The sequence below is a fragment of the Lontra canadensis genome, unplaced genomic scaffold (genome assembly GCF_010015895.1).
Source record: "Lontra canadensis isolate GAN:19392208 unplaced genomic scaffold, GSC_riverotter_1.0 scaffold134, whole genome shotgun sequence".
NCBI classification, from domain to species: Eukaryota; Metazoa; Chordata; class Mammalia; order Carnivora; family Mustelidae; genus Lontra; species Lontra canadensis.
In genome coordinates this window covers 1235215-1247283 of record NW_022631128.1, presented here as the reverse complement: position 1 = coordinate 1247283, position 12069 = coordinate 1235215, and the positions used below count along the sequence as shown (strand labels likewise).

Below are 12069 nucleotides of genomic sequence, written 5' to 3'. Positions count from 1 at the left end.
CCCTCCCCCTGCTTGTACTCTCCCTTCCACTCTCTCTCTGTCAAATAAATAAATAAAATATTTTTAAATAAATAAATAAAATAAAAATATGTACATGGGAAACCACAAGAGAGAAATGACACCTTACCTACAGAAACAATTTGAGTGAAGCTGATTTCACATCAGAAACCATAGAGGTCATAGTGGGTAGCACAACATTTTTCAAATAAAAGAAAAGAACTGTCAACAATGAAAATATCATTTAGGAATGAAGGAGAAATCAAGACATTCCCAGATTGAAAAAAAAAAAAAAAAATAACAGAATTTGTGTCCAGCAAAACTATCCTATAAGAATGGCTAAAGGAAGTTCCCTAAACAGAAAATGAAAGATAAAGGAAGGAATCTTATCACACCACAAAGGAAGAAAGAACAAAGGAAACAAAAATGTGGATAAATACAACAGACCTCTCTTCCCGTCTTGAGGTTTCCACACAATGTTTGCCAGTTGAAGCAAAAAATTATAACACTATTTGATGAGGTTCTAAATATATGTAGATGAAATATTTAAGACAAGAGATGCCTGGGTGGTTCACTGGGTTACGTGTCTGCTTTCAGCTCAGGTCATGATCCCAGGGTCCTGGGATCGAGCCCTTCATTGGGCTCTCTGCCAAGCGGGGAGCCTGCTTCCCTCTCTCTGCCTGCCTCTCTGCCTACCTGTGATCGATCTCTGTCAAATAAATAAATAAAATCTTTTTAAAAGATTAACAAAAGAAATATTTAAGGCAATTATAAACAGGGGACAGCGAAGAGGATTAAAGAGTGGCAAGGTTTCTACATTTCACTCAAATCGGCAAAGTGATGATAGTTAACAGACAAACACAAGTTATGTATATATGATGTAATACTTAGAGCAACCATTTAAAAAGCTATAAAGGGGAAGCCTGGCTGGCTCAGTCAGTGGAGCACGTGATCCTTAATCACGGGGTTGCAAGTCTGAGCCCCATGTTGGGTGCAGCGATTACATAAATAATAAAAACTTTTTAAAAATTTAAAAATAAAAAAATAATAAATGAAAAACTACACAAAGTGCCTGGCTGGCTCAGTCAGTGGAGCAAACAACTCTTGATCTCAGGGTCATGAGTTTGAGCCCCACATTGGGGATACACTTACTTCATTTAAACATAAATAAATACATAGCTATACAAAGAGACACGCTCATAAACACTATAGGTAAATCAAAATGGAATTCTAAAAAAGAAATGTTCAAGTGACTGACAGGAAGATAGGGGAAAATAAAACAGAAAGTGAAAGAGAGAACGAAAGAAGAAAAAATAAAATGTAGACATAAGGCCTAACATACCCTTAATTACATTAAATGTAAATGGTCTAGGGTGTGCCTCGGTGGCTCAGTCAGTTGAGCCTCCGACTCTTGGTTTCAGCTCAGGTCGTGATATTGGGGTGGTGGGATCGAGCCCCGCATCAGGCTCCGTGCTCAGTGAGGAGTCTGCTTGAGATTCTCTCCCACTCTCTCCACCTCTCTCCTGCTTGCGCACACATGCACATCGCACGCTCTCTCTCTCCCTCTCTCTCTCAGATAGATGAATCTTTTAAAAAATAATAAAATAAAAAGTAAAATAAATATAAATGGTCTAACTGCACCAATTAAAAGACAGAAATTGGTAGAAAAAATTAAAAACATCACCCAAATGTAGGGTATCTAAAAGAGCAATACAGGGGGGCCTGGGTGGCTCAGTGGGTTAAAGCCTCTGCCTTCGGCTCTGGTCATGATCCCAGGGTCCTGGGATCGAGCCCCACATTGGGCTCCCTGCTCAGCGGGGAGCCTGCTTCCCCCCTCTCTCTCTGCCTGCCTCTCTGCCTACTTGTGATCTCTGTCTGTCAAATAAATAAATCAAATCTTTAAAAATAATAATAATAATAATAAATAAAAGAGCAATACAGGCAGGTTGAAGGTAAAAGTATGGGAAAAGATACATCATGCAAACATCCATCAAAAGAACATAGAAATGGGGCGCCTGGGTGGCTCAGTTGGTTAAGTGACTGCCTTCGGCTCAGGTCGTGATCCCAGAGTCCTGGGATCGAGTCCCGCATCGGGCTCCCTGCTCCATGGGGAGTCTGCTCCCTCTGACCTTCTCCCCTCTCATGCTCTCTCTCACTGTCTCTCTCTCAAATAAATAAATAAAAATCTTTAAAAAAAAACACAGAAATGTTGTTAATTATACCTCAATAAAGCTGGAGAAAAAGAAAGCAAAAGTAGCTATATTGATGTCAGAGAAAGTAGACTTCAGAGCAAAAAATTACCACAGAGAGAGAAGACATCTAACAATAAAAAAAGTCAATCAAAAGAGACAAATCAATCCTAAATGTTTATGAGGCAAAGACAAAAGAAAAAGCTAATAAAACTGGGGTGGGGGAGACAAATTAGGGGGTCCTGGGTGGCTGAGGGACTGACTCTTGATTTTGGCTCAGGTCATGATTCCAGGGTCATGAGATCGAGCCCCGCAGATCGAGCCTTGCGGTATCCGTGGGCGCCATGCTCAACAGGGAGTCTGCTTCTCTCCCTCTGCCCCTCACCCCACTTGTGCATGTACACTATTAATCTGGCTAAAAATTAAAAAAATATATCTTTTTTAAAAAGACAAATTATAGTTGGAAACCTCAATGCAACTTCTTGCAATTCAGAGCAACTAAATAGAAAATGAGCAATTTTCCATGACCCCACTGGAATGAAACTAGAAATCAGTAACAGAGGGGCACCGGGGTGGCTCAGTCCTTTAAGTGTCTGCCTTCAGCTCAGGTCCTCATCCCAGGGTCCTGGGATCGAATGTCGCATTGGACTCCCTGCTCAGCAGCAGAAAGCCTGCTTCTCCCTCTGCCTGTTGCTCCCCCTGCTTGTGCGCTCTCTCTCTCTCTCTCTCTCTGTGTCAAATAAATAAATAAAATCTTTTTACAAAAAGACATCAGTAACAGAAAGATAACAAGAGAATCTCCAAACACTTGGAAACTAAGTAACACATTTCTAATAATCTATGGTTCGAAGAGGAAGTCTCAAAGGAAATTTAAAAAAATACAATGAACTGAATAAAAATGAAAATACAACATTTTCAATTCGGGGAACACGTCTAAAGCAGGGCTGAGAGAAAAGTATAGAGCACTAAATGCATACGGTTGGAAGAGGAAAGTCTCAAATAAAGCATCTAAGGTCCTACCTCAAACACTAGGGGGAAAAAAGACCGTATTGGGGATATATGCTGTTTAAGGGTACAAACTTCGAACTAGTAGATAAGTAAGTATTGGAGAGCTAATGCATAGCAAGTTGATTATCAGATACAATACTATAAACTTCAAAGTTCTTAAGAAATTAGACTTAGGGGGGCGCCTGGGTGGCTCAGCGGGTTAAGCCGCTGCCTTCGGCTCAGGTCATGATCGCAGGGTCCTGGGATCGAGCCCCGCGTCGGGCTCTCTGCTCAGTGGGGAGCCTGCTTCTTCCTCTCTCTCTGCCTGCCTCTCTGCCTACTTGTGATCTCTCTCTGTCAAATAAATAAATAAAATCTTTAAAAAAAAAAAAAAAGAAATTAGACTTAGGGATGCCTGGGTGGCTCAGTCATTAAGCGTCTGCCTTCGGCTCAGTTCATGATCCCAGGATCTTGGGATCAAGCCCCAGCATCGGGCTCCCTGCTCAGCCGGAAGCCTGCTTCTCCCTCTCCTACTCCCTGTGCTTGTGTTCCCTCTCTCGTGCTCTCTCAGTCTCTCTCTCTGTGTCAAATAAATAAATAAATAATTTTTAAAAAAAAAAAAGAAACTAGACCTAAACTGTTCCAACCACAAAAAACAAATGATAATTATGTGATATGATAGAGATGTTAACAAACACTATAGTGGTAATCATATTGCAATATATAAATGTATCAAACCAACACGTTGTACACCTTAAACTTCCACAATGTTATATTATCAATTATATTTTGCTTTTCAAAAGAACCAAAGTAAACCCAGAGCAAGCAGAAGGAAGGAAAACAGAAAAGAGCAGAAATCAGTGAAGGCTCGGTTGGCTAGCCACTTGCCTTTGGCTCAGGTCATGATCCCGGGGTCCTGGGATCGAGCCCCGCATTGGGCTCCCTGCTCAGTGGGGAAGCCTGTTTCTCCCTCTCCCACTCCCCCTGCTTGTGTTCCTGCTCTCGCTGTCTCTCTTGCTGTCAAATAAATAAATAAAATCTTTAAAAAAAAATAAATGGAAATGAAAGGTATACAGAATAAAGAAGAAAAAATAAAAATGTCCCTACTTCTAGATGACATGATTGTCTAGGGGTAAAATCACACACACAAACAAAAATCTCCAAAAAAAGAAAAACCTCCTAGAAGTGAATTCAGCAGTCATGGGAAACAAGATCCAATACAAAAACCCCTTGTATTTCTACATTAGCCATGAAAATATGGACTCTAAAATTAAAAATACATATATAAAATCATTCATAATCACTAAGAAATATGAAAGACTTTAGTATAAAGCTGACAAAACATGTACAAAACTTGTAAATTAATAACTACAACACACTAGCAACATTTTTTAAAAAAGATTTTATTTATTTATTTGAGAGAAAGAAGGGGAGAACACCAGAGAGAGAGCATGAGCAGGGGAAGAGGCAGAGGGAGAAGCAAGCTGCCTGCTCAGTAGGGACTTGATCCCAGAACTCTGGGATCATGGCCTGAGCCAAAGGCAGACACTTAACCGAATGAGCCACCCAGGTGCCCCACATAGGCAATCTTGAGAAGAAAGAACAATGCTGGAGGCATCATGCTCTCTGATTTTAAACTATCATACAAAGCTATAGTAATCAAAGCAGTGTGGTATTGGCATAAAAATAGACACATATCTCGGGCACCTGGGTGGCCCAGTTGGTCAAGCACCCACCTTCGGCTCAGGTCATGATCCCAGGGTCCTGGGATTAAGTCCCGAATCGGGCTCCCTGCTCAGCAGAAAGTCTGCTTCTCACTCCCCCTCTGCTCCTCCCCGCCACCCCGCACCCCCGGCTTGTGCTCTCTCACTCTCTCTGTCAAATAAGTAAATAAAAATAAAATCTTAAAAAAATAGACACATATCTCAATGGAACAAAACAGAGTTCAGAAATAAACCCACACACACATGGCCAATTGATTTATGACCAAAGACCCAAGAATAATCAATGAAGAAAGGAGTCTTCAATAAATTGGACAGCCACATGCAGAAAAATGAAACTGGGGACCACGATCTTACACCATGCACAAAAATTAACTCAAAATGGATTAAAGACCTAAGACCTCAAACCATCAAACTCTAAGAAAATATAGGCAGTAAGCTCCCTGACATCAGTCTTGGTGATGATTTTTTGGATTTGATACCAAAAGCAAAGGCAACAAAAGCAAAAATAAACAAGTAGAACTACATCAAACTAAAAAGCTTCTGCACAGCAAAGGAAACCTCAGCTAAATGAAAAGACAACCTACCAAAGGGTAGAAAATATTTGTAAATCATGTATCTGGTAAGAGGCTAATATCCAAAAATTTATAAAAAATCCATATGACTCAATAGCAAAAAAACAATCTGATTTAAAAATAGGCAGGGGCCCCTGGGTGGCTCAGTGGGTTAAGCCTCTGCCTTCAGCTCAGGTCATGACCTCAGGGTCCTGGGATCGAGCCCTGCATCGGGCTCTCTGTTCAGTGGGGAGCCTGCTTCCCCCTCTCTCTCTGCCTGTCTCTCTGCCTACTTGTGATCTCTGTTTGTCAAATAAATAAAATATTTTAAAAAATAAAAATAGGCGGGGGGGGGGCGCCTGGGTGACTCAGTTGGTTAAGTGTCTGCCTTTGGCTTAGGTCATGATCCCAGGGTCCTGGGATCAAGCCCAGGGAGCCTGCTTCTCCCTCTGCCTCTGCCTTCTCCCTGCTTCTCCCTCTGCCTCTGTCCCTCCCCACCATTCATGCTCTCGCTCTCTCTCTCTTTCTCGCTCTCGCTCTCTCACTCTCTCGAATAAACAAATAAAATCTTTAAAAAAAATGGCCAGAGGATCTAAACGGACAGTTTTCCAAAGAAGATATGCAGACGGCCAACGAGTACATAAAAGATGCTCAACATCACTAATTTAGGGGCACCTGGCTGGCTCAGTAGGTAGGGCATGTGACACTTGATCTCAGGGTTGTGAGTTCAAGCCCCACGCTGAGCATGAAGCCTACTTGAAAAAAATCACTAATCTAATCATTGGAGAAAGGCAAACCAAAACCACAATGACATATCACCCCACGCCTGCCAGAACGGCTAGTATCAAACACACAAGTTGGTGAGGATGTAAAGAAAAGGGAACCCTTGTGCACTGCTGATAGGAATAGCAACTGGTACAGCCACTATGGAAAAGAGTATGTAGGTTCCTCAAAAAATTAAATATAGAACTATCATATCATCCAGCAATTCCACTTCTGAGTATTTATCCAAAGGAAAAACACACTAACAAAGAAATATATACACCCCATGTTCACTGGCACATTATTTACAATAGCCAAGATACGGAAACTACCCAAGCTTCCATCAACAGATGAATGAATAAAGAAAATATGGTGTGTGTGTGTACACACAATAGAATATTATTCAGCCGTAAAAGAATGGGGATACATTGCCATTTGCAAGAATATGGATGGATCCTGAAGGCATTATGCTAAGGGAAATTAAGTCAGAGAAAGAAAAATCCTGTATGATCTCACATATATGAGGGATCGAAAAACAACAACAACAACAACAACAACCAAGCTCACAGTACAGAGAAAGATTGGCGGTTGCCAGATGTGGCGATAAGGGTTAGGCATTATGCCTCCATCAGAAAGGATGAATACCCAATACCTTTTGTATCAACGTGGACGGGACTGGAGGAGATTATGCTGACTGAAATAAATCAAGCAGAGAGAGTCAATTATCATATGGTTTCAGTTACTTGTGGAGCATAAGGAATAACATGGAGGACATGGGGAGATGGAGAGGGGAAGGGAGTTGGGGGAAATCGGAGGGGGAGACGAATCACGAGAGACTATGGACTCTGAGAAACAAACTGAGGGTTTTAGAAGGGAGGGGGGTAGGGGATTGGGTGATCCTGGTGGTGGGTATTATGGAGGGCACGTGCTGCATGGAGCAATGGGTGTAGTGCATAAACAATGAATTGTGGAACACTGAAAAAATAAAATAAAATTTTAAAAAAAGAGCCAAATGGGTGAAGGGAGTCAAAAAATACAAACTTAGGGGTGCCTGGGTGGCTCAGTGGGTTGAGCCTCCGCCTTTGGCTAAGGTCATGGTCTCAGGGTCCTGGCATTGAGCCCCCCATCGGGCTCTGCTCAGCGGGGAGCCTGCTACCCTCCCCCCACTGCCTGCCTCTCTGCCTACTTGTGATCTCTCTCTCTCTGTGTCAAATAAATATATAATCTAAAACAAAATAAATAAATAGATAGATAGATGAAGAGCATGGTATGGGTGAAGAATTGACAAATATATCAATGGAACAAACAGAAAGGAAATAGATCCAGGGCTCCTGGGTGGCTCAGTCAGTTAAGCATCTGACTCTTGATTTCAGCTCAGGTCATGATCTCAGGGTCATGAGATCGAGCCCCAAGTCAGGCTTCATGTTCAGTGTGAATCTACTTGTTCCTCTCCCTCCCTCCCTCCCACTCCCCAACGTGCATGCTGTGTGCATGTGTGTACACTTTCTCTCTCAAATAAATAAATAAATCTTACTTTCAAAAATACTGTTTGTTTATTTATTTATTTATTTATTTGAAAGAGAGCACACAAGCAGTGGGGAGGAGTAGAGGGAGAGGGAGAAGCAGACTCCCCACTGAGCAGGGAGCCCAACACAGGGCTCGATCCCAGAACCCTGAGATCATGACCTGAGCCAAAGGCAGACACCCAAAGGACTGAGCCACCCAGATGCCCCCTCTCAGATAAATAAGTAAATCTTAAAAAAAAAAGGAAAAAAGTTCTGAATAGACATTTGACCAAAGAAAATACACAGATGGCAAATGAACATGTACAACTATGTTCAACATCATTTTTCATTAGGGAATTATAAATCAAAACAATGATGAGATACCATTATACCCCTATTAGAACGGTTACAATCCAAAAACCCAACAATACCAAATGCTGACAAGGATATGGAACAACAGGAATGTTCTCGTTCATTGCTGGTTTGAATGTAAAATGGTGAAGAACTTAGGAAGACAGTTTGACAGTTTCTTGCAAAGCCGGTCTCACTGTATGACCCAAAATTGCACTCCTACTTATTTATCCATGTGAACTGAAGACATATGTCCACACAAAAAACTGTATATAAATGTTTATAGCAGCTTTATTCATAATTGCCCCAAACTGGGAACAACTAATATGTCCTTCGATAGGTGAATGGATAAGCAAATTGTGGTACATCCATATGCTGGAATATTATTCAGTGATAAAAATAAACAAGATATAAAGCCACAAAAAGACATGGAGGAAGCTAAAATGCAAATTGCTGGGCGCCTGGGTGGCTCAGTCGTTAAGCATCTGCCTTCGGCTCAGGTCATGATCCTGGGGTCCTGGGATCGAGTCCCACATCGGGCTCCTTGCTCAGCGGGAAGCCTGCTCTCCCTTTCCCACTCATCTGCTTGTGTTCCCTCTCTCTGCCTCTCTCTCTGTCAAAAAAATAAATAAAGATCTTTAAAAAAATTTAAAAATAAAATAAATAAAATAAAAACTGCTGAGTGACAGAGGCTAATCTGAAAAGGCTGTAGACTGTATGAGTCCCACTATATGACACCTTAAAAGAGGTAAGACTATATAGAGACGATAAAACAAAAAAAACAGAGGTTCAAGCCTAGGGAGAGAAAGGATGAACAACTGAGGCACAGACGAAACTGTTCCGTATGAAACTATAATGGCGAATATATGTTATTACACATTTGTCAAAACCTAAAGAATGCACAACACAAAGAATGAACCTTACTATAGACTATAATTAATAACAGGGTATCCATATTAGTTCATTGTAACCAATGTACTACACGAATGCAAGATATTAATCATGGGGAAACTATGGAGGAGACAGAGTGGTACATGGAACTACATGTCCTATTTTCTCAATTATTCTATAAATCTAAAGTTGTAGTAAAAAAAAAATTAAGTCAATTGTTTGAAATGCACTTAGCATACAATCTAGCCATTGCATTCACGTGCATTCGTCTCATACAAAATCCTTACACAAAAAATCATAGCATCTTTATTCATAATAGCCCCAAACTGGAAACAGCCAAGATGTCCTTCAACAAGAGGATGGTTAAGCCAACTGTGGTACACTGATACCAGGGAATACTATTCAGCAATAAAAAGGAACAAGCTATTCATATACCCAATAATCTGCATGAATTTCCAGAGAATTATGCTGTGTAAAAAAAGCCAGTCCCAAAAAGTTAAATACTGTATTATTCCATTTATATGTCATGCTTGAAATGACAAACTTATAGCTCAGTGATGGCCAGGATTTAAGGAGGGAGTGGGGGAGGAGGGAAGTGGTTGTGTCTATTAAAAGGCAAGATGAGGGGTCCTTGTCATGATGGAAATGTTCCCTATGTCAATATCCTAGTTGTGATACTATACCAAGGCTTTTGCATGATGTTCCCGTTAGAGGAAACTGGGTAAATGGTACATTGCATTGGAATCTACAATTATCTCAAAATTTAAAAATTTATCTTAAAAAAAAGAAAAAATTTTAAAGTAGGCTCCTCCTCCTTACCTCAAATGATCTGCCAGGCAGTCCTGGAACCAGAGCAGGGAACCTCTGGGGTGATTTCCTATTAGCTGACATGTTCACCCTGGGTCTCAGCCCACCTTCCAAAGCTGGAGGGGAGTCGGTATATGGGCTGCGGTCAGAATGAATGGAAGATCCCGCAGCCTCCAGTAAGGAGAAACCTCAACAGCTCCACAGAGACACCAAGAAATCCTAAAAGGACAGCATCCGTGTGATCAGTGTCATTCCGCATTTACACCACAAAGTTCAGCAACCCCCACTCTGAGCGTTAGGGTGGATTATGAAAATGATCAAGATATCTGAAGTCAAATGAATGACCTCAGAGGCCTTTATTCTGGGGTGGCTCCACAGGGAGCTTCACGCCTTACCTAGACAGCCTATTCCTCAATTCTAGGTTCAAGGTAGACCTGAGTTTGCGGGAAGGGCAGGATTGGGGCAGCAAATGGTGCTAAAGTCGATGGGGACCTGAGGGGTGACTGACAGGAAACTTGGAAACCTGGTAATCTGAATGAGAGCTATCTCTTCTGCCCTCTTCAATTATTTTTCCATTTTAGGGTGAAAAATCCCTCTTAAATTCTTCTACAGGAAGCTCTTAGCCTCTTCTTTCCAGAGATGGTTCCACATTAATAATATTTATTAATCAACAAATGGGGGGGGCATGTTGCTATTAACTTACACCAGAAAAGCATTTGACACTATTCAGGAGACATTACCAATAGAACTCCAGCTAAAATTAGGGAAGATGTAACCCATTTAAATATCACAAAAATCATTTACAAAACACAGCCCTGGACTATTATGCTAAAAAGTAAAATGAAGACGCTATTGCCATTAAAATTATCAACAAGATAGGGATGTCTAATAGAACTCACAATTGTTTTGCTGGCTCTAGCTCACACCAAGGAAGATGAAACAGTAAGAATGGATATTGCAAGGAAGTGGAAATGTGGCTTTCTTTTGCCAATGATATGATTTTATACAAAGAAAAAACAGACACTACTAGCATTCATAGGGCAATTTGAAAAGGGGCTGGATACCAGATAAAATTATAAGAGCAGATAGTTTTCCCTCTACAACAGCAGTGATCATATAAAAATGGGAAAAAACCCATTACTAATGACAGCAAGAAATACACAAAATATATTTAAGGAATTGGACTTCTACAATTAAAAAAAATTGACAAATATAAAATAGTCACACAGATATACCATATCCTTGGATAAGATGTAATAAAAAGTCAACCCTTCCAAAATGCATTTTATTAAGGTAACATAAATAATAAAAAAGAAACACAAATCTCAGTAATAATACGATGGTCTATGTAAAATTTTGTGGAATGCAGGTAAAGAGATTCTTAAAGAGAAATTCGTGTTCTAAATGGTTTTTAACAAAGAAGAAAGGCTGAACATTAATGAATTAATATCCAATTTTAAAAGTTAAAGAGAAAGTGGTACAGATAAGAGCAGAAATTACAGAAATAGAAAACAAAGGTACATCAGAGAGGATCGACAAGGCCAAAAGTTGGTTCTTTGGAAAGACTAGTAAGATTAGCACGCCTCTGGGGAGACTGATAAGGAAAAAACCTAAACATACTCTATTAAGATTTGACAACAAGATGCAGCAAGGAATCGAAAAACTGACTATCCCAGAAACCCCCACCCTGACCTGCACAGATTCCCATTCACCAGATTCTGCAAATCCCCACCAATGGACCTTACAAACTGACAATTCGTCATTCCCAAAAGCCAACAAAGCCATCACCTCAAAATCACTGATGACTGTCACGCCTTAAAACCTCGTGCACTCGCTTTAGCGCCGCGCGCCAACAAGACTTAAACGTCCTCTGAGGGCCACTTCCGTTTCCTGTCCTCACCCCTGACAGTGCCCCTTCTGTGGTGTTGGTCTCTCACACATCGGAATGGCTGTGATGCTGTGTGGTCTACTCACTCTGAGCAAGGTGCAGTTATGGATCTGCAGGGACTTTGTCCACGAGTGGCGTTGTTGGGCGAGGAACATGGCTGTGCCGAGGCTTTCCTCCATGGAGGCCGCCATCTTAGCGCCAATTCCGTACAGTGGGCTGTTCCACCGAAGGCGGGGGCGGGGGGCGTTGTTCAGGGCAAGCGTCCGGGAGGAGTTGGTCTTTGGAACTGGGTTCTATAGGTCTGTGCAAAGTTTACAGAAGCGGAGGCTCCGGGGGCGGGGGAGATGTGACCTTATCTCTAAGGGAGACAGCACTGGAGAGAGGGGAAAGAACAGGATTAGTTTCCTCCGGGAAGAT

General features: G+C 41.3%; 1 protein-coding gene across 3 annotated transcripts in view; it reads right to left on the bottom strand.

Moving 5' to 3' along the window:
• Positions 1 to 11797, bottom strand: part of ZNF157 (zinc finger protein 157) — a 36082-nt gene extending 24285 nt beyond the window's left edge. For 2 of the 3 annotated variants that reach the window (XM_032842979.1, XM_032842981.1), the window contains exons 1-2: positions 11553 to 11702; positions 9777 to 9983 (exon numbers count right to left, since the gene is read on the bottom strand). In XM_032842979.1, coding sequence (XP_032698870.1) covers positions 9777 to 9848 — 72 coding nt within the window. In that variant the 5' untranslated portion in view covers positions 9849 to 9983; positions 11553 to 11702. Of the gene's footprint in view, positions 1 to 9776; positions 9984 to 11552; positions 11703 to 11738 lie in introns of those variants that run through there. The other variant, XM_032842980.1, reaches the window with a different exon arrangement.
• Between the last annotated feature and the right edge of the window lie 272 nt (positions 11798 to 12069).